The sequence below is a fragment of the Pan paniscus genome, chromosome 8 (assembly GCF_029289425.2).
Source record: "Pan paniscus chromosome 8, NHGRI_mPanPan1-v2.0_pri, whole genome shotgun sequence".
Lineage (NCBI taxonomy): Eukaryota > Metazoa > Chordata > Mammalia > Primates > Hominidae > Pan > Pan paniscus.
In genome coordinates this window covers 25863266-25888845 of record NC_073257.2, presented here as the reverse complement: position 1 = coordinate 25888845, position 25580 = coordinate 25863266, and the positions used below count along the sequence as shown (strand labels likewise).

Below are 25580 nucleotides of genomic sequence, written 5' to 3'. Positions count from 1 at the left end.
CCAGTAATACTCCCATTTCAACCTCCCCAATAGCTGGAACTACAGGCGTGCACTACCATGTCTGGGTAACTTTTCTGTCATTTTTCCTAGAGATGGGGTTTCACCATGTTTGCCAGGCCAACCTCGAACTCCTGAGCTCAAACGATCCGCCCACATTGGCCTCCTAATGTGCTCAGATTACAGACTTCAGCCACGGTGCCTGGTCTGGCTTGTCTTTTAATGTGGTTTAAGTACCTCTTTATTATACAAAAAGTGTAAGCTTTAATAGAGTCAAGTTTATCAAAATTTTTCCTTCTGATTTGTGCTTTTTGTATCTTGTTTAAGAAATCTTTCACAGGCCTAGTGCGGCAGCTCAAGCCTGTAATCCCAGCACTTTGGGAGGCTGAGGCAGGCAGATCACCTGAAGTCAGGAGTTTGAAACCAGCCTGACCAACATGGTGAAACCCCGTCTCCACTAAATTTCCAAAAATTAGCTGGGTGTAGTGGTGCATGTCTGTAATCCTAGCTACTCAGGAGGCTAAGGCAGGAGAATCGCTTGAACCTGGGAGGCAGAATTTGCAAGTGAGCCGAGATCTTGCCACTGCACTCTTTTTGAGACTCTGTCTCAAAAAAAAAAAGAAAAGAAAAAATTCTTCTCACTCTGAAGTCAAAGTCTCATATTTTTGAAATGCAAAGGTGTACTTTTATTGTAAGGCTCCTAATTGTCTTGTAAACAGCATAATTATATTGCACTGATTTGCGTGTGTGTGTGAAAAGCATTAAATTATTAGACATATACGCTTTAACTATACTGCTTATGTTTGTAATCGTTGGCAGTTTTAATTTTTTTTAATTAAAAAGAGAGGAGGACCACTTGAGGCCAGGAGTTTGAGACCAGCCTAAGCAACACAGAGAGACCCTGTCTCTATTAAGAAAAATAAAAATAATTTAGCTAGGTAAGGTGGTGTGCACCTGTAGTCCCAGCTCCTCAGGAGGCTGAGACAGGACCACTTGAGCGAAGGAAGGAGTTTGAGATAAAAATGGGTTATGATTGCACCACTGTACCCAGCCTGTGCAACAGAACAAGACCCTTTCTCTAAAAATAAATAATTGATTAATTAAAGCACAAAATCTCAAAAAAACTGGAAGAGATGCTGGTTGTTCTTGACGACTTTGAGTCTCTGGCATTCACCTTTCACATTTCTTTTTTTTTTTTTTTTTCTTTTTTGAGATGGAGTCTCACTCTGTCGCCCAGGCTGGAGTGCAGTGCTGCAATCTCAGCTCACTGCAACCTCCACCTCCAGGGTTCAGGTGATTCTCCTGCCTCAGCCTTCTGAGTAGCTGGAATTACAGGAGCGTGCCACCATGCCCAGCTAATTTTTGTATTTTTAGTAGACACATGGTTTCACCATGTTGGTCAGGCTGGTCTCGAACTCCTGACCTCAGGTGATCCACCTGCCTCGGCCTCCCAAAGTGCTATGATTACAGGCATAAACCACCACACCTGGCCCACCTTTCACATTTCAAGGGTGATAATGAGAGTATTGGTGAGCCATAACTAAGTTTGATTTTTGGGACATGGAAGCACCTTGGCATTTACAGGAATTTCAGAGCAGGAGGCATTGCAAAAGGCAGGACTTTCTTTCACCAGCCAGGGGGAGGGTTCTTGGAGTCTTGACAATGGGTTAATGACAAGGCGGTTAACACGTACTTCACCACTGGCCGAGCTTGGTTACTTGGGCTCAAGGAATGGGGGCAGCTTGAGACCAGCGTGACCAACATGGTGAAACCCCGACCCTAATAAAAATACAAAAAATTAGCTAGGCATGGTGGTGCGCCCCTGTAATCCCAGCTGCTTGGGAGGCTGAGGCAGGAGAATTACTTGAATCCAGGAGGTGGAGGTTGCAGTGAGCCGAGATTGTGCCACTGCACTCCAGCCTGGGTGACAGAGCAAGATTCTGCTTCAAAAAAGAAAAAAAAAAGGCCAAGCACGGTGGCTCATGCCTGTAATCCCAACACTTCGGGAGGCTCAGGCAGGTGGATCACTTGAGGTCAGGAGTTTGAGACAAGCCTGGCCAACATGGTGAAACCCCATCTCTACTAAAAATACAAAAATTAGTCAGGCACGGTGGTGCGCGCCTATAATCCCAGCTGCTTGGGAGGCTGAGGCAGGAGAATTACTTGAATCCAGGAGGTGGAGGTTGCAGTGAGCCGAGATTGTGCCACTGCACTCCAGCCTGGGTGACAGAGCAAGATTCTGCTTCAAAAAAGAAAAAAAAAAAAGGCCAAGCACAGTGGCTCATGCCTGTAATCCCAACACTTCGGGAGGCTCAGGCAGGTGGATCACTTGAGGTCAGGAGTTTGAGACAAGCCTGGCCAACATGGTGAAACCCCATCTCTACTAAAAATACAAAAATTAGTCAGGCACGGTGGTGCGCGCCTATAATCCCAGCTACTTGGGAGGCTGAGGCAGGGGAATCACTTGAACCTGGGAGGCGGAGGTTGCACTGAGCTGAGATTGGGCTACTGCACTCCAGCCTGGGCAACAGAGTGAGACTCCACTTCAAAAAAGAAAAGATAAAAAAGGGTTGGGGCGGGGCACCTCCAGGTTTTCAGACTTGGGTGTGGCTTTATCTGAGCTGTGCTTCGGGAGGGTATCTTGGGGCAGAGGCGTAAGAGGGTAGGTAGAGTAGGGAAGCAGAGACTTCAGTTAGGAGACCACTGCTGGTCATTCAGACAAATGGAATGTGAATGAAGGTTAAATTCGTGGAGAAGGACAAATGTGGATGGAGTTGAGTAATATTCAGAAAAGCAGAATCAACAAGAAGCCAGACTGAGCTGAGGAAATCACCACCAACAAATGGTCAGGGGCGCCCCCCACCCCGCACCAAATGAATCACAGAATCTTCAGCGTGGAAAGGATCTTCATGCTCAAGTACAACAACACATCTGCTGCTTGGACCCCTCTGCTAAGCATTGGAATGGAAACATTCCCCTCGCTCTCTTTAAAGAAAACAGAGCACCTCATAGGATGGAGGACTGGCTGTGCTCGGAGAAATTCCAGCCAAGGAGGTCAAACCTGAACAACATCCAAAATGAGAAATGGTCCCTGCAATCCAGATGTGGGAGCTCTGAGAGAGTTGAAATCTATTTTTTTCCTTCCACCATTATTTATTTATTATCCTCATCTTTTTTCTTTTTTTCTTTTGGACAGCGTTTCACTCTATCACCCAGGTTAAAGAGCAGTGGCCAGATCTCGGCTCACTGCAACCTCCGCCTCCCGGGTTCAAGAAATTCTTCTGCCTCAGCCTCCAGAGTAGCTGGGATTACAGGCACCCGCCACCAGGCCCGGCTAATTTTTGTATTTTTTGTAGAGATGGGGGTTCACCATGTTGGCCAGGCTAGTCTCAAACTCATGGCCTCAAGTGATCCACCCTCCTCGGCATCCCAAAGTGCTGGGATTACAGGTGTGAGCCACCGCACCCAGCCCCTCTTATCCTCATCTTGCATCCAGTCTGTATACAACTTTGAGTCTGGAGTCCCTGAAGTCGAGTCTACTCCTGAACCATGTTCAGCATAAGGGCTGGCGACACTGCTGACAGAGAAAGTATCCAACAAGGACAGTCACAGTTGGGTGGGATGAACTCACGTTGTAATTCTTTTCCCAAGTGGCCTCTAACCAGAGGAAATAATTAAGGAAGACGGTAATCATGGGGCAAAGGGTAAAGTCTGCCATGGATTAAACATTGGAGACAAAGAATGTGGAGAAATAGCTGCTCCCTTGCTTGGAGAACAATGAACTCTAGTTAACTGAGGACTTAGTTCTGGATTCCATTTTTATTCAAGAATTTAGAGCAGGAAGTCAGCCTGAAACATACATCCACATATACTTGTCTTTTCGATCTATTTTCTCTGCATCTCTCTCCTCCTTCCTTTTCCCTCTTTCTGCCCCTCCCCTACCCAATAAACACGAGCTGGGAGCTGCATGCTAACAATCATCATTCAATACAATGTGACCACATGCAGATAGTCTTCAACACTGGGGGACAAAGAAGAGCCTATCACAATTTCATTCTGAAAAATGTGAAGAGGCTGGTGCATAGCTCACGCCTGTAACCCCAGCACGTTGGGAGGCACAGGCGGGAGGATCACATGAAACCAGGAGTTCAAGACCAGCCTGGCCAACATGGTGAAACCCCATCTCTACTAAAAATACAAAAATTAGCCGGGTGTGGTGGCACGTGCCTGTAGTCCCAGCTACTTGGGAGGGTGAGGTAGGAGGATCGCTTGAAACCAGGAGACTGAGGTTGCAATGAGCCGAAATCGTGTCACTGCACTCCAGCCTGGATGATGGAACAAGACTCTGTCTCAAAAAAAAAAAAAAAGAAAGAAAAAGAACAATGTGGAGGATGCATCTAGACCGAGGTGATCATGACTCTTCATTTAGGCTGGGCACGGTGGCTCACGCCTATAATCCCAGCATTTAGGGAGGCCAGGGTGGGAGAATTGCTTGACCCCAGGAATTCGAGATCAGCCTGAGCAACAAAGCAAGACTACATCTCTACAGAATTTTTTTTTTTTTTTTTTTTTTTTTTTTTTTTGAGACAGAGTCTCACTCTGTCACCCAGGCTGGAGTGCAGTGGCGTGATCTCAGCTCACTGCAAGCTCCGCCTTCCGGGTTCACACCATTCTCCTGCCTCAGCCTCCCTAGTAGCTGGGATACAGGGGCCTGCCACCACGCCCCGCTAATTTTTTGTATTTTTAGTAGAGACGGGGTTTCACCGTGTTAGCCAGGATGGTCTCAATCTCCTGATCTCGTGACCGCCGGCCTCGGCCTCCCAAAGTGCTGGGATTACAGGCGTGAACCACCGCGCCCGGCCAGAAAATTTTTTTAAAGTAGCTGGGCATGGTGGCGTGCAACTGTAGTCCCAGCTACTCATGAGGGCTGAGGTGAGAGGATCACTTGATCCCAGGAGTTCAAGGCTGCAGTGAGCTATGATGGTGCTACTGCACTCCATCCTGGGCCACAGAATGAGACCCTGTCTCAAAAGAAAGGACTTGGACTTAGATAATAACCAGAAGTGAGTGGCTACCAAGATCTCATTTAGAAGAGGGGCGTCTGCACTTTCTGAAATGATGTGCAAGATTTCACTCATTTTAATTAGTGGAGGCAGGACGGGGCGGGGGTGGGGTCGATGAAAATGCAATCAAAGAAAATAAACCAGGTGTTTTTCAATATTATCTTTCACCTATCAAAAAAGGGGAAACAATTTTTATTTTGTTTTTCCTTTTTGAGATGGAGTCTCGCTCCCTCACCCAGACTGGAGTGCAGTGGCGCGATCTCAGCCCACTGTAACCTCCGCCTCCCAGGTTCAGGCGACTCTCCAGCGTCAGCCTCCTGAGCAGCTGGGATTACAGGCACACACCACCGTGCCCGGCTAATTTTTGTACTTTTAGGAGAGAAGGGGTTTCACCATGTTTGCCAGGCTAGTCTCAAACTCCTGACCTCAAGTGATCCGCCCACCTCGGCCTCCCAAAGTGCTGAGATTACAGGCATGAGCCACCACGCCCGGCCAAGAAACAATAATTTTGTAGCCTTTGATATTCTCTGGGTGCAAGGAAATCTTCATTTTATACACAAAAGGAATCATTTTGGGGGGGTTAAAAACGCGGAATTCACTGGGCAAACACCATGGCAGGCACGGTGGGATTTTGGTGGAATGTGGCTACGTTCAGGGAGCTGCAGAGCTAGAATCTTGGAAAGCATCTTCTGATTGATTATATTTCAGTGGCGCGTACTCCCCTCACCGCATCGCATGGAGGTGTGCTTCCGGCCATTGTCAATCGCATAGATGCCCCCTTGCGTTGCTGTCTAGACTGAGTTCAAGTCCTGTGTCCTGCCTCCGTTCTGCCACCGCACAGTGGTGTGAGATCTTTTTGTTTTTTGTTTTTTGAGACGGAGTCTTGCTTCGTTGCCTAGGCTGGAGTGCAGTGGCGCGATCTCGGCTCACCGCAACCTCCGCCTCCCGGGTTCACGCCCTTCTCCTGCCTCAGCCTCCTGAGTAGCTGGGACTACAGGCGCCCGCCACCACGCCCCGCTAATTTTTTGTATTTTTAGTAGAGACAAGGTTTCAATATGTTGGCCAGGCTGGTCTCGAACTCCTGACCTCGTGATCCGCCTGTCTCAGCCTTCCAAAGTGCTGAGATTACAGGCATGAGCTACCACACCTGGCCATTTTTAAAAACTTTTTTAGAGATGAGGCTTCGCTATGTTGCCCAGACTGGTCTCAAACTCCTGGGCTCAAGCAATCCTCCTGCCTTGGCCTCCCAAAGTGCTGGGATTTCAGGTGTGAGCCACTGCGCCCAGCTGTTGTGACCTTTTTTATTTTTGTCAAAAAAGCTATGGTTCTACCAAAGATCGTAAGGCCACTGATGAAGAGGAATGATGATTACTGAAATTACTGTAATATTAATGAGTTAATGGAATAGTAATGTCCTCCCTATATTTCAAAGGTCTCCCTCAAACGCAACTGCTGTTCTCACAGTACTTACCACCATACTTAGGCTGGGAGTCACAGACCCCTCCGAGGAGCTAGTGGAAGCGAGGAACTCTCTTCCCAGAAATGACGAGGAAACACAATTTTGCTCATCATTTCAGAAGGTTCATGGATTCCCTCCTCTCCCCTCAAATGTAAAATAAAACAAAATGCATCTCCTGCCCGGGTGCGGTGGCTCACGCCTGTAATCCCAGCACTTTCGGAGGCCGAGGCGGGCAGATCACAAGGTCAGGAGATCAAGACCATCCTGGCTAACACAGTGAAACCCCGTCTCTACTAAAAATACAAAAAATTAGCTGGGCACGGTGGCGGGCACCTGTAGTCCCAGCTACTTGGGAGGCTGAGGCAGGAGAATGGCGTGAACCCAGGAGGTGGAGCTTGCAGTGAGCAGAGATCGTGCCACTGCACTCCAGCCTGGGCGAAAGAGAGAGACTCCGTCTCAAAAAAAAAAAAAAAAAAATGCATCTCTTGCAATCTCCACTTAGCACTTCATATTTCCACAATTCCCGTCCACTGATTTGGATTCCAACGTTCACGGGATCCCAGTACCCAGCCCAGTGCCTGGAAACTAGTAGTTGCTCAGTGCTAAGGCTTATTGTTAACCTGACTTTGTAGGCAAGGGTGGTGGACAAAGACAAATGATATATAGAAGTAGATAGAGGCTGGGCGTGGTGACTCACGCCTGTAATCCCAGCACTTTGGCAGGCTGAGGTGGGCAGATCACCTGAGGTCGGGAGTTTGAGACAAGCCTGACCAACATGGAGAAACCAACCCCGTCTCTATTAAAAATACAAAAATTAGCCGGGCATGGTGGCTCATGCCTGTAATTTCAGCTACTCAAGAGGCTGACGCAGAAGAATCACTTGAACCTGGGAGGTGGAGGTTGTGATGAGCCGAGATCGTGCCATTGCACTCCAGACTGGGTGACAAGAATGAAACTCTGTCTCAAAAAAAAAAAAAAAAAAAAAAAACGAAGTAGGGAGAAAGCTTATTTCTCTTGTTCAAGAAAAAAAACTTTATTGGTCTTTCAGCGGTATCCATTTTTGTTGGAATTCAGGTCACTTGGGAATTTCATAGCATGGAAAAACAGGACCAGTTTCTCTTTTTTTATTTTTATTTTTAGAGATAGGATCTTACTCTGTTGCCCAGGCTGGAGTGCAGTGGCAAGATCATAGCTCTCTGCACCTTGGGCTCAAGCGATCCTCCCACCCCAGCCTCTCAAAAAGTGCTGGGATTACAGTCATGAACCACTGCATCTGGCCCAGATTGTCTTATACAGAGAGGGATCCAAAACCCTTGCCCTTGGAAGAGTTCAATTGATCTAGAAAGCTATGTAGTTACAAGAATAACCCCAGGCAAGTCCGGGCACCGTGGCTCACGCCTGTAATCCCAGCACTTTGGGAGGCTGAGGCGGGAGGATCATGAGGTCATGAGATTGAGACCATCCTGGCTAACACAGTGAAACCCCATCTCTACTAAAAATACAAAAAAAAATTAGCTGGGTGTGGTGGCACACACCCGTAATCCCAGCTACTCTGGAGGCTGAGGCAGGAGAATCGCTTGAACCTGGGAGGCGGAGGTTGCAGTGAGCCGAGATCATGCCACTGCACTCCAGCCTTGCCGACAGAGCGAGATTCTGCCTCTAAAAAAATAAAATAAATAAATAAATAACCCCAGGCAGGGGCCTAGGGGAAAACAGAGAGGGCTCCAAAAGATCAAAATGCAACCTAAAATTTGCCTTAATGGTCTTGCTCTTTTACAGTATCAGCCCACAGGAAAATGCTGGCTTCCAGGGCATACACAGCTGGTCCCAGGCCCTACTTTGGGATATAGTCCAGGCTGTGTCACTTTCCCACCTGACCTACCAGGGCCCCCATCTGGCCTTCCTGGTTCTCTGGCTTTCCTTAGCCCTGAATCTATTACCTCGGAAGCTCCTGGTTCTGGATCTGAATTTCTGCTCCCCTTAGACACCTACCTTCTGACACTTGTCCCCTGGCCCTAATCCCTGCTGACAGACAATTCTAGAGCTGCAAAGCCAGGTCTACAGGGAGTGGGGTGGTCCTGTGGAAGGAACCAGCCCCAGGGCCACTAGGGTTCTCTTCAATCCAGTGATCTATTTTCTTTTCTTTTTTTTTTTTTTTTTTTTTTTTTTTTGAGACGGAGTCTTGCTCTGTCGCCCAGGCCAGAGTGCAGTGGTGCGATCTCCACTCCCTGCAAGCTCCGCCTCCCGGGTTCACCCCATTCTCCTGCCTCAGCCTCCCAAGTAGCTGGGACTACAAGCGCCTGCCACCACGCCTGGCTAATTTTTTGTATTTTTAGTAGAGACGGGGTTTCACCATGTTAGCCAGGATGGTCTCGATCTCTTGACCTCATGATCCACCCGCCTGGGCCTCCCAAAGTACTGGGATTACAGGCGTGAGCCACGGCACCCGGCTCCAATGATCTATTTTCAATTCCTTATCTTACTTTAATTTTCTGTAGATTTGGCAATGTCCGATATTCTTCCCTTCTTGAAATCTTCTTTGTCACCAAATTCCAGAATGTCACTTTCCTGCCATTCCTAGCATATTTCAAGCAGTGTGCTAGGCACTGGGGGGCAAAGACATTCCAGACAGTTTCTGCAAGACACTCATGGTTTGATGGGGTTTTTGGAGGAACAGGCTAGGTACAGGGAACACCACTGCAAGTCAGCTGGATAGGTTCCATGACGAGGACTGTACAAGGGATAGGGTGGTGCAGAGAATGGAATATTTGTTTCCTTTGACTTTTCTAACAAATAAGCCACAAATTTAGTGGTGGCTTATTAAATCTATTAAAAAGATGCAAATCTATTACTTTATAGTTCTGGAGCCCAGAAGTCTAAAATGGGTGGGCAAGCCACGCTTGGTGGCTCGCACCTGTAATCCCAGCACTTTTGGAGGCTGAGGCCAGTGGATCACCTGAGGTCAGGAGTTCGAGCCCAGCCTGGCCAACATGGAGAAACCCCTGTCTCTACTAAAAATACAAAAAATTAGCCAGGCATTGTGGCAGGCACCTGTAATCCCAGCTACTGGGGAGGCTGAGGCAGGAGAATCGCTTGAACCCTGGAGGCAGAGGTTGCAGTGAGTCAAGATTGCGCCATTGCACTCCAGCCTGGGGAACAAGAGCGAAACTCCGTTTCAAAATAAATAAATAAATAAGTAAATAGTAAAAAAAATAAAAATAAAAATAGGCCAGGTGCAGTGGCTCACACCTATAATCCCAGCACTTTGGGAGGCCAAGGCAGGCAGATCACCTGAGGTCAGGAGTTCAAGACCAGCTTGGCCAACACGGTGAAACCCCATCTCTACTAAAAATATAAAAATTACCCGGGCATGGTGGCGCATGCCTGTAATCCCAGGCATGTAATCCCTACTCGGGAGACTGAGATGGGGGAATCTCTTGAACCCAGGAGGCAGAGGTTGCAGTGAGCCAAGATCGCGCCACTGCACTCCAGCCTGGGCGACAGAGCGAGATTCCGTCTCAAAAAAACAAACAAATACATACATACATACATACATAAAAATAAAAATAGGTGGGCAGAGCCGTGTGTCTTCTGGAGGCTTCAGGGGAGAATCCGTTTCTTAAGGACCCTCCTGTGTCCCTTGTGATGACATTGAGCTCACCTGGATAATCTGGGATAGTCTCCTATCTCAAGATCATTAGTTTAATCACATCTGCAAAGCCCTTTTTGCCACGGAAGATACTATATTCATTCACAGGTTCTGGAGATGAGGATGAGGGTATCTTCAGGGATTATTACTCTGTCTACCAAGAATAGGGTGTTCACTCTCCCAGAGTATCTAGAGAGCCCTTCAGAGAGGAGACTCTTGGAGCTGAATCTCACAAGTTTAGTTATTATCCATTTTCACCAGAAGTGAGGAGGGTGGAAGAGGGAGAGCAGGTGAAGAAATAGTACTTGCTGAGACACTTCGTGAAGAAAGAGAAGTGAGCCCGGAGATCTGGAAGCCACTCAGTGTGGCTGTAGGGCTGAAGAGGGTAGATTAGATTAGAGAAGAAAAGTAGAAGCCTGGCTGCGGTGGCTCACGCCTGTAATTTCTGCACTTTGGGAGGCCAAGGCAGGAGGATCTCTCAAGCCCAGAAGTTCAAGGCTGTAGTGAGCTGTATGGTGACACCACTGCATTCCGACCTGGGTGACAGAGCCAGACCATGTCTCAAAAAAGAAAGAAAAGTAGGCTGGGCGCTGTGGCTCATGCCTGTAATCCCAGCACTTTGGGAGGCCAAGGCGGGCGGATCACCTGAGGTCGGGAGTTTGAGACCCGCCTGGCCAACATGGTGAAACCCCGTCTCTACTAAAAATATGAAAATTAGCCAGGCGTGGTGGCGGGCATCTGTAATCCCAGCTACTCGGGAGGCTGAGGCAGGAGAATTGCTTGGACCCAGGAGGTGGAGGTTGCAGTGAGCTGAGATCACGCCATTGCACTCCAGGCTGGGTAACACAGTGAGACTCTGTTAAAAAGGAAAGGAAGGGAGGGGAGGGGAGGGGAGGGGAGGGGGAAAGAGAGAAAGAAAGGAAGGAAGGAAGGGAGGGAAGGAGGGAGAGAGGAAGGAAGGAAGGAAGGAAAGAAGGAGGGAAGGGAGAGAAGGAGGCTTGGTCACAAAGCGTTTATTTTTTTGTTTGCTTAGTTTTTTACCATATTAAGGAGTCTGAAATTTATCCTGTAGCTATTATTTACCTGGTCAGTGCTATTACTTCAGCCTGTGCTATTGTTTCTTTAAACTTTTATTTAAATTGACTCACTTTTGTTCTGAACAATAATGTCCGTGAAATCACAGGTTTTATGTTTCAGTTAAATCCTTCCAGTGGGTGTTGAAATGAATACCCCTAACTACAAAAATAAAATATTCTTCCATGTCCTACTTAACTCATCCATGCACACCCACGAATGAAGACCAGACTTTTTGAGAAATGGAGCCACAGGCAACGGGAGCTACTGTGCGGTTTTAAGCAAGGAAAGGACATGATCAGGTTTGCCCCTGATAAATGTCATTCCAGCCGCATGGATCATTTTGGGCTGATGGAAATGAGCAAAACAGCAAAAGACCGTAAAGAAGGCTAAGTCCACAACAGTGGGGATGAGAGATGAATATCAAGGTGGTAGAATTGACTCAGAATAGGGACTGGAAAGAGAGGGAGGAGTTCAGTATAAGGGCCAGGGTTCCACCATGTGCAACACAGGAGATTGTCCACCAGCCAAGAGAGTACATAGTGGGGAGTGATGGGACAGGGAGAGTGGGAAGGAAAATGATTATTTTGGTCTGGAACATGTTGAATGTGAAGTGTTTGTGTAACACTCATGTAGGTGCCCAAATGCCTGTGTCTGGGGTCTGGGAACCAGGAATCCTTTAAGGCAGTGTTGTCCACTAGAAAGTGGATGTGACCACATGTGTCATCTTAAGTGTTCAAGTGGCCCCATTTTAAAAAGTAAAAAGAGGCCAGGCATGGTGGCTCACACCTGTATCCCAGGACTCTGGGAGGCCGAGGCAGGTGGATCACGAAGTCAGGAGTTCTAGACCAGCCCGGCCAACACAGTGAAACCTCATATCTACTAAAAATACAAAAATTAGCCACGTGTGGTGGGGCACAGTGGCTCACGCCTATAGTCCCAGCACTTTGGGAGGCTGAGGCGGGTGGATCACGAGGTCAGGAGTTCTAGACCAGCCTGGCCAACACAGTGAAACCTCGTCTCTACTAAAAATACAAAAATTAGCCAGGTGTGGCCAGGCATGGTGGCTCACGCCTATAGTCCCAGCACTTTGGGAGGCTGAGGTGGGTGGATCACGAGGTCAGGAGTTCAAGACCAGCCTCGCCAACACAGTGAAACCTCGTCTGTACTGAAAATACAAAAATTAGCCAGGTGTGGCTGGGCACGGTGGCTCACGCCTGTAATCCCAGCACTTTGGGAGGCTGAGGTGGGTGGATCACAAGGTCAGGAGTTCAAGACCAGCCTGGCCAAGATGGTGAAACCCCATCTCTACCAAAAATTAAAAAAAAAAAATTATCCAGGCATGGGGGCAGGCACCTGTAATCCCAGCTACTCGGGAGGCTAAGGTAGAGAATTGCTTGAACCCGGTAGGTGGAGGTTATAGTGAGCCGAGATCGCCCACTGCACTCCAGCCTGGGCGACAGAGCGAGACTCCGTCTCAAAAAAAAAAAAAAAAAGTAAAAAGAAACAGGTGACACGAATTTTAATTGTGTGTGTGTGTGTGTGTGTGTGTGTTTGAGATGGAGTCTTCTTCTGTTGCCCGGGCTGGAGTGCATTGGTGTGAACTTGGCTCACTGCAGCCTCCGCCTCCCAGGTTCAAGTGATTCTCTTGCCTCAGGCTCCCCAGTAGCTGGGATTATAGGCACCCACCACCATGCCTGGCCAATTATTTTTTAGATGGAGTCTTACTCTGTCGCCCAGGCTAGAGTACAGCGGCACGATCTCGGCTCACTGCTACCTCCACCTCCTGGGTTCAAGTAATTCTCTTGTCTCAGCCTCCCAAGTAGCTGGGATTACAGGCACCTGCCACCACACCTGGCTTATTTTTTTGTATTTTTAGTAGAGACGGAGTTTCACCTTGTTGACCAGGCTGGTCTGGAACTCCTGACCTCAGGTGATCCAGCCGCCTCAGGCTCCCAAAGTGCTGGGATTACAGGCATGAGCCACTGTGCCCTGCCTGAAAATTTCAAACAAAAGAGTGGGACTAGCAAATGCTGGAGGCTGGGTGCATGGGCTCCAGACGTAGCCCAAGCTCAAATCCTGTTTTCACTACTTACAGCTGGGCACTGTGGTAGCACTGCCCACGCCATTGACATCTGACTCACTGATCTTACCCAAAGCTGCAGGGGCCAGCCCGCTGAGAGCATCCCACGTCAATCACCTGCCTGCCCAGCACTCCAGGGCAGCTCTGCTGGCCCTGAAGTTCTCAGTCTTGTCCAGTCCAGTGAGAGGACATGCGGGGAGTTCCGGGGAATTAACATCCAGGGGCAACCCTTAACCACCAAAGGACAGGAGTCAGTGGATAAAGCCGTGGCTTCTTTTCCTGCCAGTAGCATGAGTTTAAGGGGACAGATTTGTTGCTATTGCTGTTGAGACAAATTATCACAAACTTTGTGGCTTTGTCAGAGGCATTTGAACCAGATCAACTCCATCTTGAATGGGAGCTGGGTAAAATGAGGCTGAGACCTACTGGGCTGCATTCCCAGATGGTTAAGTCATTCTAAGTCACAGGATGAGATAGGAGGTCAGCACGAGATACAGGTCATAAAGCCCTTGCTGATAAAACAGGTTGCAGTACAGAAGCCGGCCCAAATCCACCAAAACCAAGATGGTGATGAGAGTGACCTCTGGTTGCCCTCATTGCTACACTCCCACCAGCACCATGACAGTTTACGAATGCCACGGCAATGCAGGACGTTACCCTATATGGTCTAAAAAGGGGAGGCATGAATAATCCACCACTTGTTTAGCATATCATCAAGAAAGAACCATAAAAATGGGCAACCAGCAGCCCCCAAGGTTGTTCTGTGTATGGAGTACCCATTCTTTTATTCCTTTACTTTCTTAATAAACTTGTTTTTTAAAAATACATACATAAAATAAAATAAACTTGCTTTTGCTATTTTGCTTTGCACTGTGGACTTGCCCTGAATTCTTTCTTTTTTTTTTTTTTTTTTTGAGACAGAGTCTCACTCTGTCACCCAGGCTGGAGTGCAATAGCACAATCTCGGCTCACTGCAGCCTCCACCTCCTGGATTCAAACGATTCTCCTCCCTCAGCCTCCCGAGTAGCTGGGATTACAGGCGCCTGCCACTATGCCTGGCTAATTTTTGTATTTTTAGTAGAGACAGGAATTCACCATGTTGGTCAAGCGGGTCTCGAACTCCCGACCTCAGGTGATCCACCCGCCTCGGCCTCCCAAAGCGATGGGATTACAGGCGTGAGCCACCGCACCCAGCTTGCCCTGAATTATTTCTTGTGCGAGATCCAAGATTCCTCTCTTGGGGTCTGGATCAGGGCCCCTCTCCTATAACAGCTTGAATTATGATCTGACAGTTCTGTGGACCAGAAGTCTGACACGGATCTCATTAAGCTAAGATCAAGCTATCAGCTAGATGTATTCTCTTCCAGAGGCTTTAAAGGAGAACCTGCTTGTCTTTTCCATATTCTAGGGGGCACCTGTTTTCCTCAGTTTGTGGCCGCTTGCTCCATCTTCAAAGCTAGCAATGTCCGTCTAATTCTTTCTCAGGCTCCCATCTCTCCAGCTCTCTATTCCCTCTTCCACTTTTCAGGAGGCTTGTGATTACCTTGGATCCACCTAGATTATCCAAGATAACCACCCTATTTTAAGCTCAAATAATGAGCAAATTTTTCTTTAATTATTTTAAGAGACAGGGTCTCTGTCACCCAGGCTGGAGTGCAATGGTACAATCATACCTCACTTTGTCCTTGAACTCCTAGGCTCCAATAATCTGCCAGCCTCAGCCTCCCGAGTAGCTGAGACTAGAGGCATGAGCTACAACACTTGGCTCTGATCAGTACATTCAATTCCTGCAACTGAAATTCTTCTTTGCCTTGTAACATAACATAGTCACAGGCTCTGGGGCTTGGGACATAGACCTACTGGAGTTCGTCATTCGTCTGCCTGCCCTAGGGGGTCCGTACCATTTCTCAGATCAGCCTCAACAGGGCAGAGTCCCAGGTGCCCACGGTTGGTAGGCCACTCTAACATTCCTTCCGGCTTTCTCCTTTCTGTTTCCTCCTGTCTGCTTCATGACTTATGTTTCCTAGGATCACCTCCCAAATTAACTAACTCCCTTCTCCCTAATCCTTGTCTCCAGGTCTATTTTGGGGGAGCCCAAACTAAGACAGTGACCTTGGATAAATTACTTAATTAGTCGGAACCCTGGTTCCCATCCCCATGAAAGGAAAACCTACCGCAGGGGGCTGTGGGGAGAATTCTAAAAGCAATGCTTTAAAACACTGTGCAGTGGGGTATGTAGTGAATCCTCAACAAAGGTTAGCTATTGTTGGAGGGGTGGAAGTCAGGGTACAGGCAGGGACCAGCCTGGGACAGGCAGAGGGCAGTCCTGTCTCTGAGACACTGACCCTGGAGGTCAGAGGAGTATAGTGGGGCCAGGGAAGGGTGGGAGAATTACAGGGTTTCCTCTGAGGACATGAATTTTTTTCTGTAAGGTGCATCTGCTCTTGAAGGCAGCAAAGAGTGAACCAGCCCTTGGGGAGAATAATGAACATCAGGAATAACATACTCAATGATTTCTGCGCTGTCAGAAAAGCCCTGCTGGCACTGGGGGCTGACATGCCCATCATGGCAGGATCTCTAAGTTCTGAGTTTCCTCCAGCCCAGTGGAAGGACAAAGAAGGCAGGTAGAGGGGCTTAAGTTTGGACATGTGGGGGTGAACATGGTCAATGAAAAGGGTTGAGGGGAGATGAGGCTGCAGAACTACCCTCAGAGGGTCCAAGCTGAACAGAATGAAACGGATCCACTTCAGGAGACCGGTAGCCCCCATGAAGTTAGAGTGTGGGTGTCCTATGTAAAGAAGGGAGAGGACTCAGGGATGGGGGAGAGGGTGTTGGTGTTTAAGATTTCCAGGGTTAGCTAAGCATGGTAGTAGTCCCAGCTACTCAGGAGGCTGAGGTGGGAGGATTGCTTGAGCCCAGAAGTTTGAGACCACCTTGGGCAACATAACGAGAGCTCATCTCTAAACGAATAAAAAATGAAAGATTTCCAGGGCCGAGAAGGTTCACAGCACGGCCAAGAGAATGGGTGTCTAAAGTGGAGTTAAGGTCAAGGTCATCAGATTTGCACATCCATCATCTAGCAGGTGCTATTCCTGAGAATGGACCCTCTCCATCCCCTGGGATGACAGAGCAGGGGCCACTTTTGAATGGGCATGACTCAAACCATGCAGGGGAGTGACACTTCTGGCAGCAGATGGTGGCAGTGTTGGATGGCATGAGCCCCGAATGAGAAGGGCAGGTGACAGGAAGGTGATGTCACTGGAGCTGCTTTGCTGCTTTAGGGTGAGCAGGATGTGGGGTATAGAACAGGCAGCCTCTCGTCCCTCTGGGTTTCAGAGGAAGTGGAATTCTTAGGTCAGTGTTCTTCAAAAGCATCAGAATCACCCAGGGAGCCTGGCAAAATGGGGATTCTTCACATCCCTTCCCCACCACATACACCTCCGACCTGCTGGAGTCGTTTCCCATGGCTGCCATAACAAAGGACCGCAAGCTGGGTAGTTTAAATCCTGGAGGCTGCTAGCGGGAAGCCAAGGTGTCAGCAGGGCTACGCTCCCTCTGAAAGCTCTAGGGAAGAATTCCTCCTTGCCTCTCCCAGCTTCTGGTGCTGACGGCAACCTCTGCTGTAGCTTGTAGCTGCATTGCTCCAACCTCTGTCTCGGTCTTCACATGCATGGCCATCTTCCCTGTGTCTCCTCTGTGCCGCTGTCTCCAAATCTTCCTTTTCTTTTCTTTCTTTTTCTCTTTTCTTTTTTTGTTGAGACATCTTGCTCTGTCACCCAGGCTGGAGTGCAGTGGCATGATCCCAGCTCACTGCAACCTCCGCCTCCTGGGTTCAAGCGATTCTTCTGCCTCAGCTTCCCGAGAAGCTGGGATTACAGGCATATGCCACCACGCCCAGCTAATTTTTGTACATTTAGTAGAGATGGGGTTTCGCCATGTTGGCCAGGCTGGTCTCAAACTCCTGGCCTCAAGTGATCTGCCCACCTTGGCCTCCCAAAGTGCTGAGATTACAGGCGTGAGCCACCACGCCCAGCCCAAATATTCCTTTTTTTCTAGGAACATGAGCCATAGGATTTAGGGCATATCACAATTGAGTATGACTTCATCTTACCTTGATTAAATCTGCAAATATTTTATTTCCAAGTAAGGCCACATTCACAGGTATGGGGGGCAGTCAGGATTTCAACACACCTTTTGTGGTGGACATAATTCATCCCATTGTATCTGCTAGCTGTAATCTTTCAAGTGAGTGAGGCTGGTAAATTAGTTCTTTTTGTTTTGCTCTGTTTTGTTTGAGACAGGGTCTTTCTATGTTACTCAGGCTAGAGTGTAGTGGCATGATTACAGCTCAATGTAGCCTTGAACTACTGGGCTCAAATGATTTACCTCAGCCTCTGAGGTAGTTAGGACTATAGGCATGCGCCATCACACCTGACTACTTCTTAAATTTTCTGTAGAGCCGCGGTTTCATTATGTTGCCCAGGCTGGTCTCAACCTCCTGGCCTCAAGTGATCCTCCTGTCTTGGCCTCCCAAAGCCCTGGGGTTACAGGCACCCTGAGCTACCCTGCTCAGCGGTAAACTGGTATTTTTAAGCTTATTAAAAATAAGCATTGTCTGGGGCTTCCCAACCAGACAATGCAACCCAGGAGAACCATCTCTCGGACGGAACCAGCAGAGCCTGAGAATCCAGCGGGGATGGCTCCCTAGAATGGGGTTCTGGTGAGCCCGGGAGTTGCGGGGGAGCGTAGGACTAGCTCAAAGCAGTACCCAAGGAAGAAGCTCTCATCAGCGGCAAAGAAAAGGATGCATGACTCTGCCAGATGATCTGGGCCAAGGCTGTAGTGTGGCCCTGGATGAAGTAAGGCATCTGTGGCTTACGGCCTCTGCGGCAGAGAACTGCTTCCCGGTGAGCTCGTGGTGGGTGGAGGCGGGGAGGAAGAGTCGGTTCTGAGGATGGTGGCCTCCCACCGACGCAGCGGGGATCAGCCTCTGTCCCGCCCAGCCGCTTGATTTCCAAGTTCTGCAGAGCTCTGTCCAAGGTCTCTTTCACTTTTTTCCTGAGCTCTCCCTTCGGGGTTAATCTCACCTCTTATGGAGGCTTCGAACACCATTTACATGCTGATGGCACCCAGATTTGCATCTCTGAGCCCCATCCCCACACCAAATTCCGGACCTGTTTCCCTATTAACTTTGGTCTGGAATATCCGGCAGACCTGAGATTTGCAACTCTGAGCCCCACCCCCACACCATCCGGCAGACCTCAGATTTAACATTTCCAAAGCTGAACTCACCCCGAAACTTGTTTGCCTTTCAGCAGTTCTTAGATAAATTATTAGCATCGCTCCTCATTCCCTCCCCCACCCCCCACCCCCGCAAACTGGAAACCTGGGGGTCATCTTATCCTTCTTCCTCTCCTTCCTACGTGCTAAATCACACCAAATCCCTTCCCTGGGCTGCATTCCCCTTGCTTTCAGTTCAAGTACATCTCCGGGCTTGACTAGTACAATACCCTCTTAATGAGAACCGTGACCCTGTCTTCCCCTCTGGGAGAAGCCATCCTCCAGTGGCAGGCGCCTGTAATCTCAGCTACTGGGGAGGCTGAGGCAGGAGAATCACTTGAACCCAGGAGGCGGAGGTTGCAGTGAGCCGAGATCGCGCCACTGCACTCCAGCCTGGCGACAGAGTGGGACTCCGTCTCAAAATAAATAAATATAAAATAAAATCAAATAAAAGAATGCAGGCTAACACGTTCTTTGCAAACTTACTACAGGGTATGAAGAAAGGACACAAAGACAGGAGCAGCCTGTCTTCGAGGTGGCATCACTTCTGCATCCAGCCCAGGATTAAAACCCGGAGCAACTGGCAAGCGGAAATGTTAACGAAAAGGGCATCTGCGTAGCGTGCCAACCTGCCGTGCCACGTAAAGCACGGTCCAGCGACCCAAAACATTTCTGCTCCCAAATACATTTGGAAAATGCTGACCTACTGCCTAGAAAAGTTCGATCGGCATTCTTGCACACTGCTGTTTTAGAGGGAAGCCCTAAACGATATCTGAAAGCATTTGCTTTATTTTCATCAGCAATGCTTTAGAATCTCGACAGCCCGGAAAAAAGTTATTTCACGACGTGAAGCTCCCCCCTCGATGTCAATTCGAACACATCCAGGGTTGCGGCTGCCATGTTCGCTCGAACATGCGCAGGACAAACAATGCAACCAGCGGGGGAACCGTAAACCTTTTTCCTCGACTTCCTACCACGCACATGGAGTGTTCAAGAAACTTTGCAGGACGTCTCCACATTTCACGAGGCTCCCGTGAACTCCGGAGCCGAGCTAAACAATAGGAAGGACAGATGCTGGGAGTCCCCAAGCATCTAACGCGCCATTTGTGTTTTCAAAAAACCTCTGCCTGGCGCCCAAGCGGTTTTTCCTGGGCTCCTAGCCTCCTGTGCAAATTGTTCCCATGGTCATTGTCTTCCAGGACGCTCCGCTGCGCATTCGGGGAGCAGGGACAGCGCCCCGCAGAGCGCCGCGCGGTCGAGCCCGGCCAGGTGGCGGAAACGTTCCCGGCCCTTGCAGCGGGGCCCGGGAAAAAGGTGGCCCGGGCGCCAAGGGCGGCTGCCAATGCAACTCGCAACTTTTGAAATCAATCCTTTTTTGCATCATGCAACGGATGCCACCGCTCCTCGGGTTTGCAACCCCCCACCCCTCCCCCGAGACCAATCATTGCCGCGCTCGGGGCTGCACGGCGCCCCCGCCCCCTTCCCGGGCCGCACGCCGCACCCAGCAGCCCGGGCCGCCTCTTAAAGGGAGGTGGCCGGCCTTAAAGGACCCCCGCGCGCCCAGCCGGCGGGAGCGCGGCGGCCCGGCTCCCGCAGGGCCGCGCCGAGGCAGGCGAGCCCCCGCGGCGCCCAGGCGCGGGCCCGGGCCCCCGCCGCCGCCGCCGCCGTCGGGCGCGGCATTTTTATTCAGGCGACGCTTAAGGGAGCCCGGCCGCGCCCGGTGCATTGTGGGAGCGGCCCGCGGCCCGTTTTCGGGAGGAGGCGGAGGGCGCAAAGCGAGCCGGTAAGCGGCGGGCCCGGCGCGGGGGGGAGGCGCAGGCTTAAAGGGGAATCTGGGTCCGCAGGCCCGCGGCGGCCGTTGCAAATCCCCCTCCGGGCCGCCCGGGACCGCCGGGGAGCCGCGCGCCGCCGGCCCCGCCAGCCCTGCCTGGAGAGGGGCAGCGCCGGGCTTGGTGGGGCCGCTTTAAAAAAGAAGCGCCGCCCGCGCCGCCGCCGCCGCCGCCGCGCGGGGCCGGGGAAGGAGGGAGGGAGGGCGGGGAGGAGCGGAGGGGAGGGCGGCGGCGGCCACGCAGGGGTTAATTTTTTCGCCCGCCGACATTTTTGCGCGGCGGCGGCGGCGGCCCGTGCGCGCGGCGGGAGCGGCCGGCCTGGGGTCCCGGCGTGCCTCCAGGGCCTCCCCGCCTCCCCTTTTCTCCGCGCGGGCCCTGTCGACCCGGGGCGGGTGGGTGCCGGCGTCCTCCCCGGCTCCTGGGCCGCACGCGCGGTGCCCGCCGGCTCCCGCCGCCTCCCGCCGGCCCGAACAGGGATGGCCCGGCCGGGGCCCCGAGCTGCCGCCTCCGCCCCGCCGCCGGCCCGCAGCCCGGGCCTGCTGGGCCTTCCGAGGCGGCGGCGAGGGCCTGAGCCTGAGCCCGAAGGTGTCCCCGGGTTCCTTGCTCCCCTCCCCGGCCGCCTCCGACGCGGGCGTCCTGGAGAGCGCGCCCCATTGTGCGGGGCCGGCGGGGAGGTAGGTCCGGGGTTGGCGGGGCAGCACGCCGGGCCCACCCCGCTGACCGGCTCCCCGGCTCCCCACGCTCGTTGGAGGAAAAAAAAAAAACCAAACCATGGAAATGTGCCCGGGAAGGAAAGGGCTAAACGTTGCTTTAAATATTCATGCCATTGTTTTAAAGGCGTAAACATGTGGCTGCGGGGTCGCCGGGCACCGTCCCTTATTAATGCAAATGGATCCCCCTGGTTCCCTAATCACTGCACATTTCCCCCAGCACCCCCCTCCCTTCCCATGCCCTCCAAAAATGTAAGAATCTAGTACTTTTTTCATTAGGATGTGAGGCTGATTTGTGTCCTTAGTACCATTTGGAATTTTAAATCTGAGCGCCTTCCTGATACAAGGTGTTTTAAACTTTTTTCCACCCTTAAAACTCTTGAGAAGATAGTAATTTAAAAGGAAGTGATAGCCACACAATTCCCCTCCCCACCTTTTTGGGAGCCAGGAGAGGAATAGATAGGAGGTAGGAAAATAACTGGATGCCTCGTGAGTTGGATTTTTTCTTTTTCTTTTTTTTTTCCTGGTAGGGGTGAGGCTGTGTTAAATGCGAGGTGTTTTTTGAGGAAAGGACTTTGTTGTTTTTGTTGAAACGCCTTCCAAGTCAAAGTGGTATTCAAACTTTCCCATAACTCTAAGATGGCTTCAAAATTCTCGTCTCTTGTCACTTGCGGCCAGCGCCTGCTCTTTTTGGGCAGGGAGACTTCTTGGAATCGTGTTCGAAGGCTGACTCCTGTTCAGTTGTTACGTTTCCCACCGAAATCATTGCTCATCTCAAACCGTGTTTTCGTGAAGACGGTTTGGATTACTGCCCAAACTCGGGCTTCGTGAGATTTATGAGCGATGTGCGTCCCAAGGGATGGAAAACTCTATAAATGGGAATTATGTTCTTAATCATAAATTTTATAGGGGAAACCGACCTTAAAACTTGGGGTGTTTGTAATTCTAGTCCCAATAAAGTATCAGTCTGGAGGTTTGTAAACTCGAGGAACACATGTTGTTTTTTCCTTTAGCCCCAAAGGCTAAAAAACGTAGGAGTGCTTGTTCCAGAAACCTAACGGTGGTACACAGGGCCGAAATGCTGGTGATTTAGTATGGCTTAATTTATTGTTTCGGTTCTGCAATGAAATGTTAATGAGGAGTAGCATATTTTGTCAATGATGTGTTACTAGTTTGTTGGGCTGGATGTTTGCTTTCTAGGAAATAGCACTGCGTGAAAACATCAGAGAACTTTCCAGGCTTTCGCCTGAAGAACACAGACCTTACTGTGTTAAACTGCCACTGTAGTTTTTAAGTTGTGCCCTTTAGAGAGGACTCCTATTAGTTTTGGATTGCGTTGTATATTTTTTTATTTTTTATTTGAGACGGAGTCTCACTCTCGCCCAGGCTGGAGTGCAGTGGCTCGATCTCGGCTCACTGCAACCTCCGCCTCCCAGGTTCAAGCGATTCTCTTGCCTCAGCCTCCCAAGTAGCTGGGATTACAGGTGCGCACCACCACGCCCAGCTAATTTTTATATTTTTAGTAGAGACGGGGTTTCGCCATGCTGGCCAGGCTGGTGTCCTGACTTCAGGTGATCCACCCGCGTTGGCCTCCCAAAGTGCCGAGATTGTAGGCATGAGCCACCACGCCCAACCTTGTGTTGTATATTCTTTGGGCTCAGAGGGAAAACGTGTTTTTCTAAAATTAGGATTTAGCATCGTGAAGAATTTTGTCCAATGCATTTACATTAATGCCCTTTTCTGACAAGTTTGTATTGGGCGTTTCATTCTTCTATGTGATGAAGCAAAAGATTTTGCGGAAAAGTCACCTTAGCGAGGACCGCCGCTTTCTGAACCACAGTGCTTCCAGGTTGACACATGAAGTGCCCAGAGGTGCTGTTCTAATGCTGAGTCCTAGAAGAACCTTTGGGGTTTGCTGTTCAAGGTGGCATGGTGTCATGTGAACCTGCAGGCTGGCCCTCTTGCCACAGTTAAAACCACAGTCCAGATGTCAGATTTTGCATAGATGTCTGTGCTGACACAGTCCCTTTATGAAAAGATCTATTTTGTCATATGCACTGCTGTGGTGAATATAAGTGGTCTTGATGATTTCAGCCCTTGTCACATTGACTTTTCGCTGTCATGTATTCACTTGATTCGCTGGCAGGTTCCAGTGGGAATTCTTTTCATGGCATCTTTGTGTTTTGGTGACACCCAGGTGGATCCATAAAGAACCCAGCCAACCCGCAGAGGGAGGGGAGGGGCTGAGCTGTGAGGAGAGCGGGGCCCAAGAACCATGTCTACGCGGGAGTCCTTTAACCCGGAAAGTTACGAATTGGACAAAAGCTTCCGGCTAACCAGATTCACTGAACTGAAGGGCACAGGCTGCAAAGTGCCCCAAGATGTCCTGCAAAAATTGCTGGAATCTTTACAGGAGAACCACTTCCAAGAAGATGAGCAGTTTCTGGGAGCCGTTATGCCAAGGCTTGGTAGGTAACCCAGTGTTTCTTTGATGGTCTGTGATCCAATCAGTGAGTCAAAAACTGGATTTCTCGCCTCCCATATTGCCTGTTTATTTTTTATTATTAATTTTTTTGCTTTTATAGATTTGGGTAATACACATGCAGTTTTGTTACATGAATATATTACATAATGGTGAAGACTAGGCTCTTAGTGTAGCCATCACCCAAATAGTGTACATCGTACCCCTCTTTTATTTTTTTTTAATTTTTGTGGGAAGGATTAGAAGAGCAATCAATGTTATGATTGCTATGTTATGTTCTTGTAACTTATGTAGAGAAAGTACTTGAAACGCATCAAGAGGGGTACTCTTGACAGTTTTTAAATCATGGAGTATGCAATTGAGATTGTTATTACAGTAAAAACTTTTTAATTTTTATTTTCAATTTTAATTAAATTGAATTTTCTGTTAGCTGAAGATTAAGCAGAAATACTTTATTCCCTTTTCCTAAAAGGACTCCTAAAATGCTCACATTCCCTTCATTGCCCTAGGAAAGGCGGTTCCAGCCTTAGGGTTCTTGTGCCGTACTTGGATGGCAGTGACTGTGTCAGGAGGGCATTGGGGTTCTCTGCAGGGTGCATCGGGCGAAAAGCGTGTTGTGGTGAGGAGGTGGGACTGCTCCAGACCCAGGACTGGATGGATCCGTTCTTGACCCCAGGATGTCATCTGGAACCAGGGCAATGTCTTTTTCTTTACTACATTCCTGATGTCATGAGTGATTTCACTTTTCCCAAACACAGAGCTTAGAAACAAATTCTGGGCTCCTGGGATATTGTTTATTCATGTTTCTTGTGCAGTTTATTAAGTACACAGTACAAGACTGTGATCACTTTTCTTGTGTTCGACGCATAGTTTCGGAGGTTTGGATGTTCGATAATTACTGTGTGACTTAATCAGTTTTCTTCCTTTTTTTTTTGTAATGGATTCTCACTCTGTCACCCAGGCTGGAGTGCAGTGGCGTGATCTTGGCTCACTGCAACCTCTGCCTCCTGGGTTCATGCAATTCTTCTGCCTCAGCCTCTTGAGTAGCTGGGATTATAGGCCCCTGTCACCATGCCTGGCTAATTTTTGTATTTTTAGTGGAGATGGAGTTTTACCATGTTGGCCAGGCTGTTCTCGAACTCCTGACCTCAGGTGATCTGCCTGCCTCAGCCTCCCAAAGTGCTGGGATTACAGGTGTAAGCCACCACACCCAGCCAAGGTTTTCATTTCATTTGTTTTTGCCCATTATTTTGTAAGGTTCATTGGTTATGAGCCTGGGGTCTCCTTTACTCCCAGATAGAGAAAGCAGATAAAAGCAGACTTGCTTTTGTTGGAAAGGAAGAAATATTACACCCCAGTCTCTGGTGACCTGCAGGACTTTGAGGAGCTCAGTTTGAAAACAGTTCCTGCCGTCCAGCTGATGGCCAAGCTGTGGAGAAATACCACGTGAGCGAGCTGGGTTTGATGTTGGCTTATTTGTCGAGAAATGAGAATATACTGAGGAAGCTGTTAGATAACTGTCAAGAAAAAAAGCTATTAATACTTAATGCTCAAAAACCAATGAAATTAAAACATTACGGGATAAAGTAAGAATTACTATTTATAACTTCCTCTGGCACAGTTACTTACTAGTCACTCATATAATGTCATGAATGTCACCCAGCCCTCCTGAGCCTCAGCTTCCTAATCTATAAAATAATAATTGCTGTTTGGGGTTGGGTGCGGTGGCTCACACTTGTAATCCCAGCACTTTGGGAGGTCAAGATGGGCGGATCACTCAAGGTCAGGAGTTCAAGACCAGCCTGGGCAAAATGGTGAAACCCGTCTCTACTGAAAATATAAAAGTTACCTGGGCTTGCTGGTGTACACCTGTAGTTTCAGCTACTCGGGAGGCTGAGGTGGGAGGATCCCTTGAGCCCGGGAGGCAGAGGCTACAGTGAGCTGAGGTCACACC

General features: G+C 49.4%; 1 protein-coding gene across 3 annotated transcripts in view; it reads left to right on the top strand.

Moving 5' to 3' along the window:
• Window positions 1-20094: 20094 nt before the first annotated feature.
• Window positions 20095-25580, top strand: part of SEPHS1 (selenophosphate synthetase 1) — a 31086-nt gene continuing 25600 nt past the window's right edge. For 2 of the 3 annotated variants that reach the window (XM_034929976.4, XM_034929975.4), the window contains exons 1-2: window positions 20095-20388; window positions 23342-23612. In XM_034929976.4, coding sequence (XP_034785867.1) covers window positions 23420-23612 — 193 coding nt within the window. In that variant the 5' untranslated portion in view covers window positions 20095-20388; window positions 23342-23419. Of the gene's footprint in view, window positions 20389-20968; window positions 21109-23341; window positions 23613-25580 lie in introns of those variants that run through there. The other variant, XM_003806751.5, reaches the window with a different exon arrangement.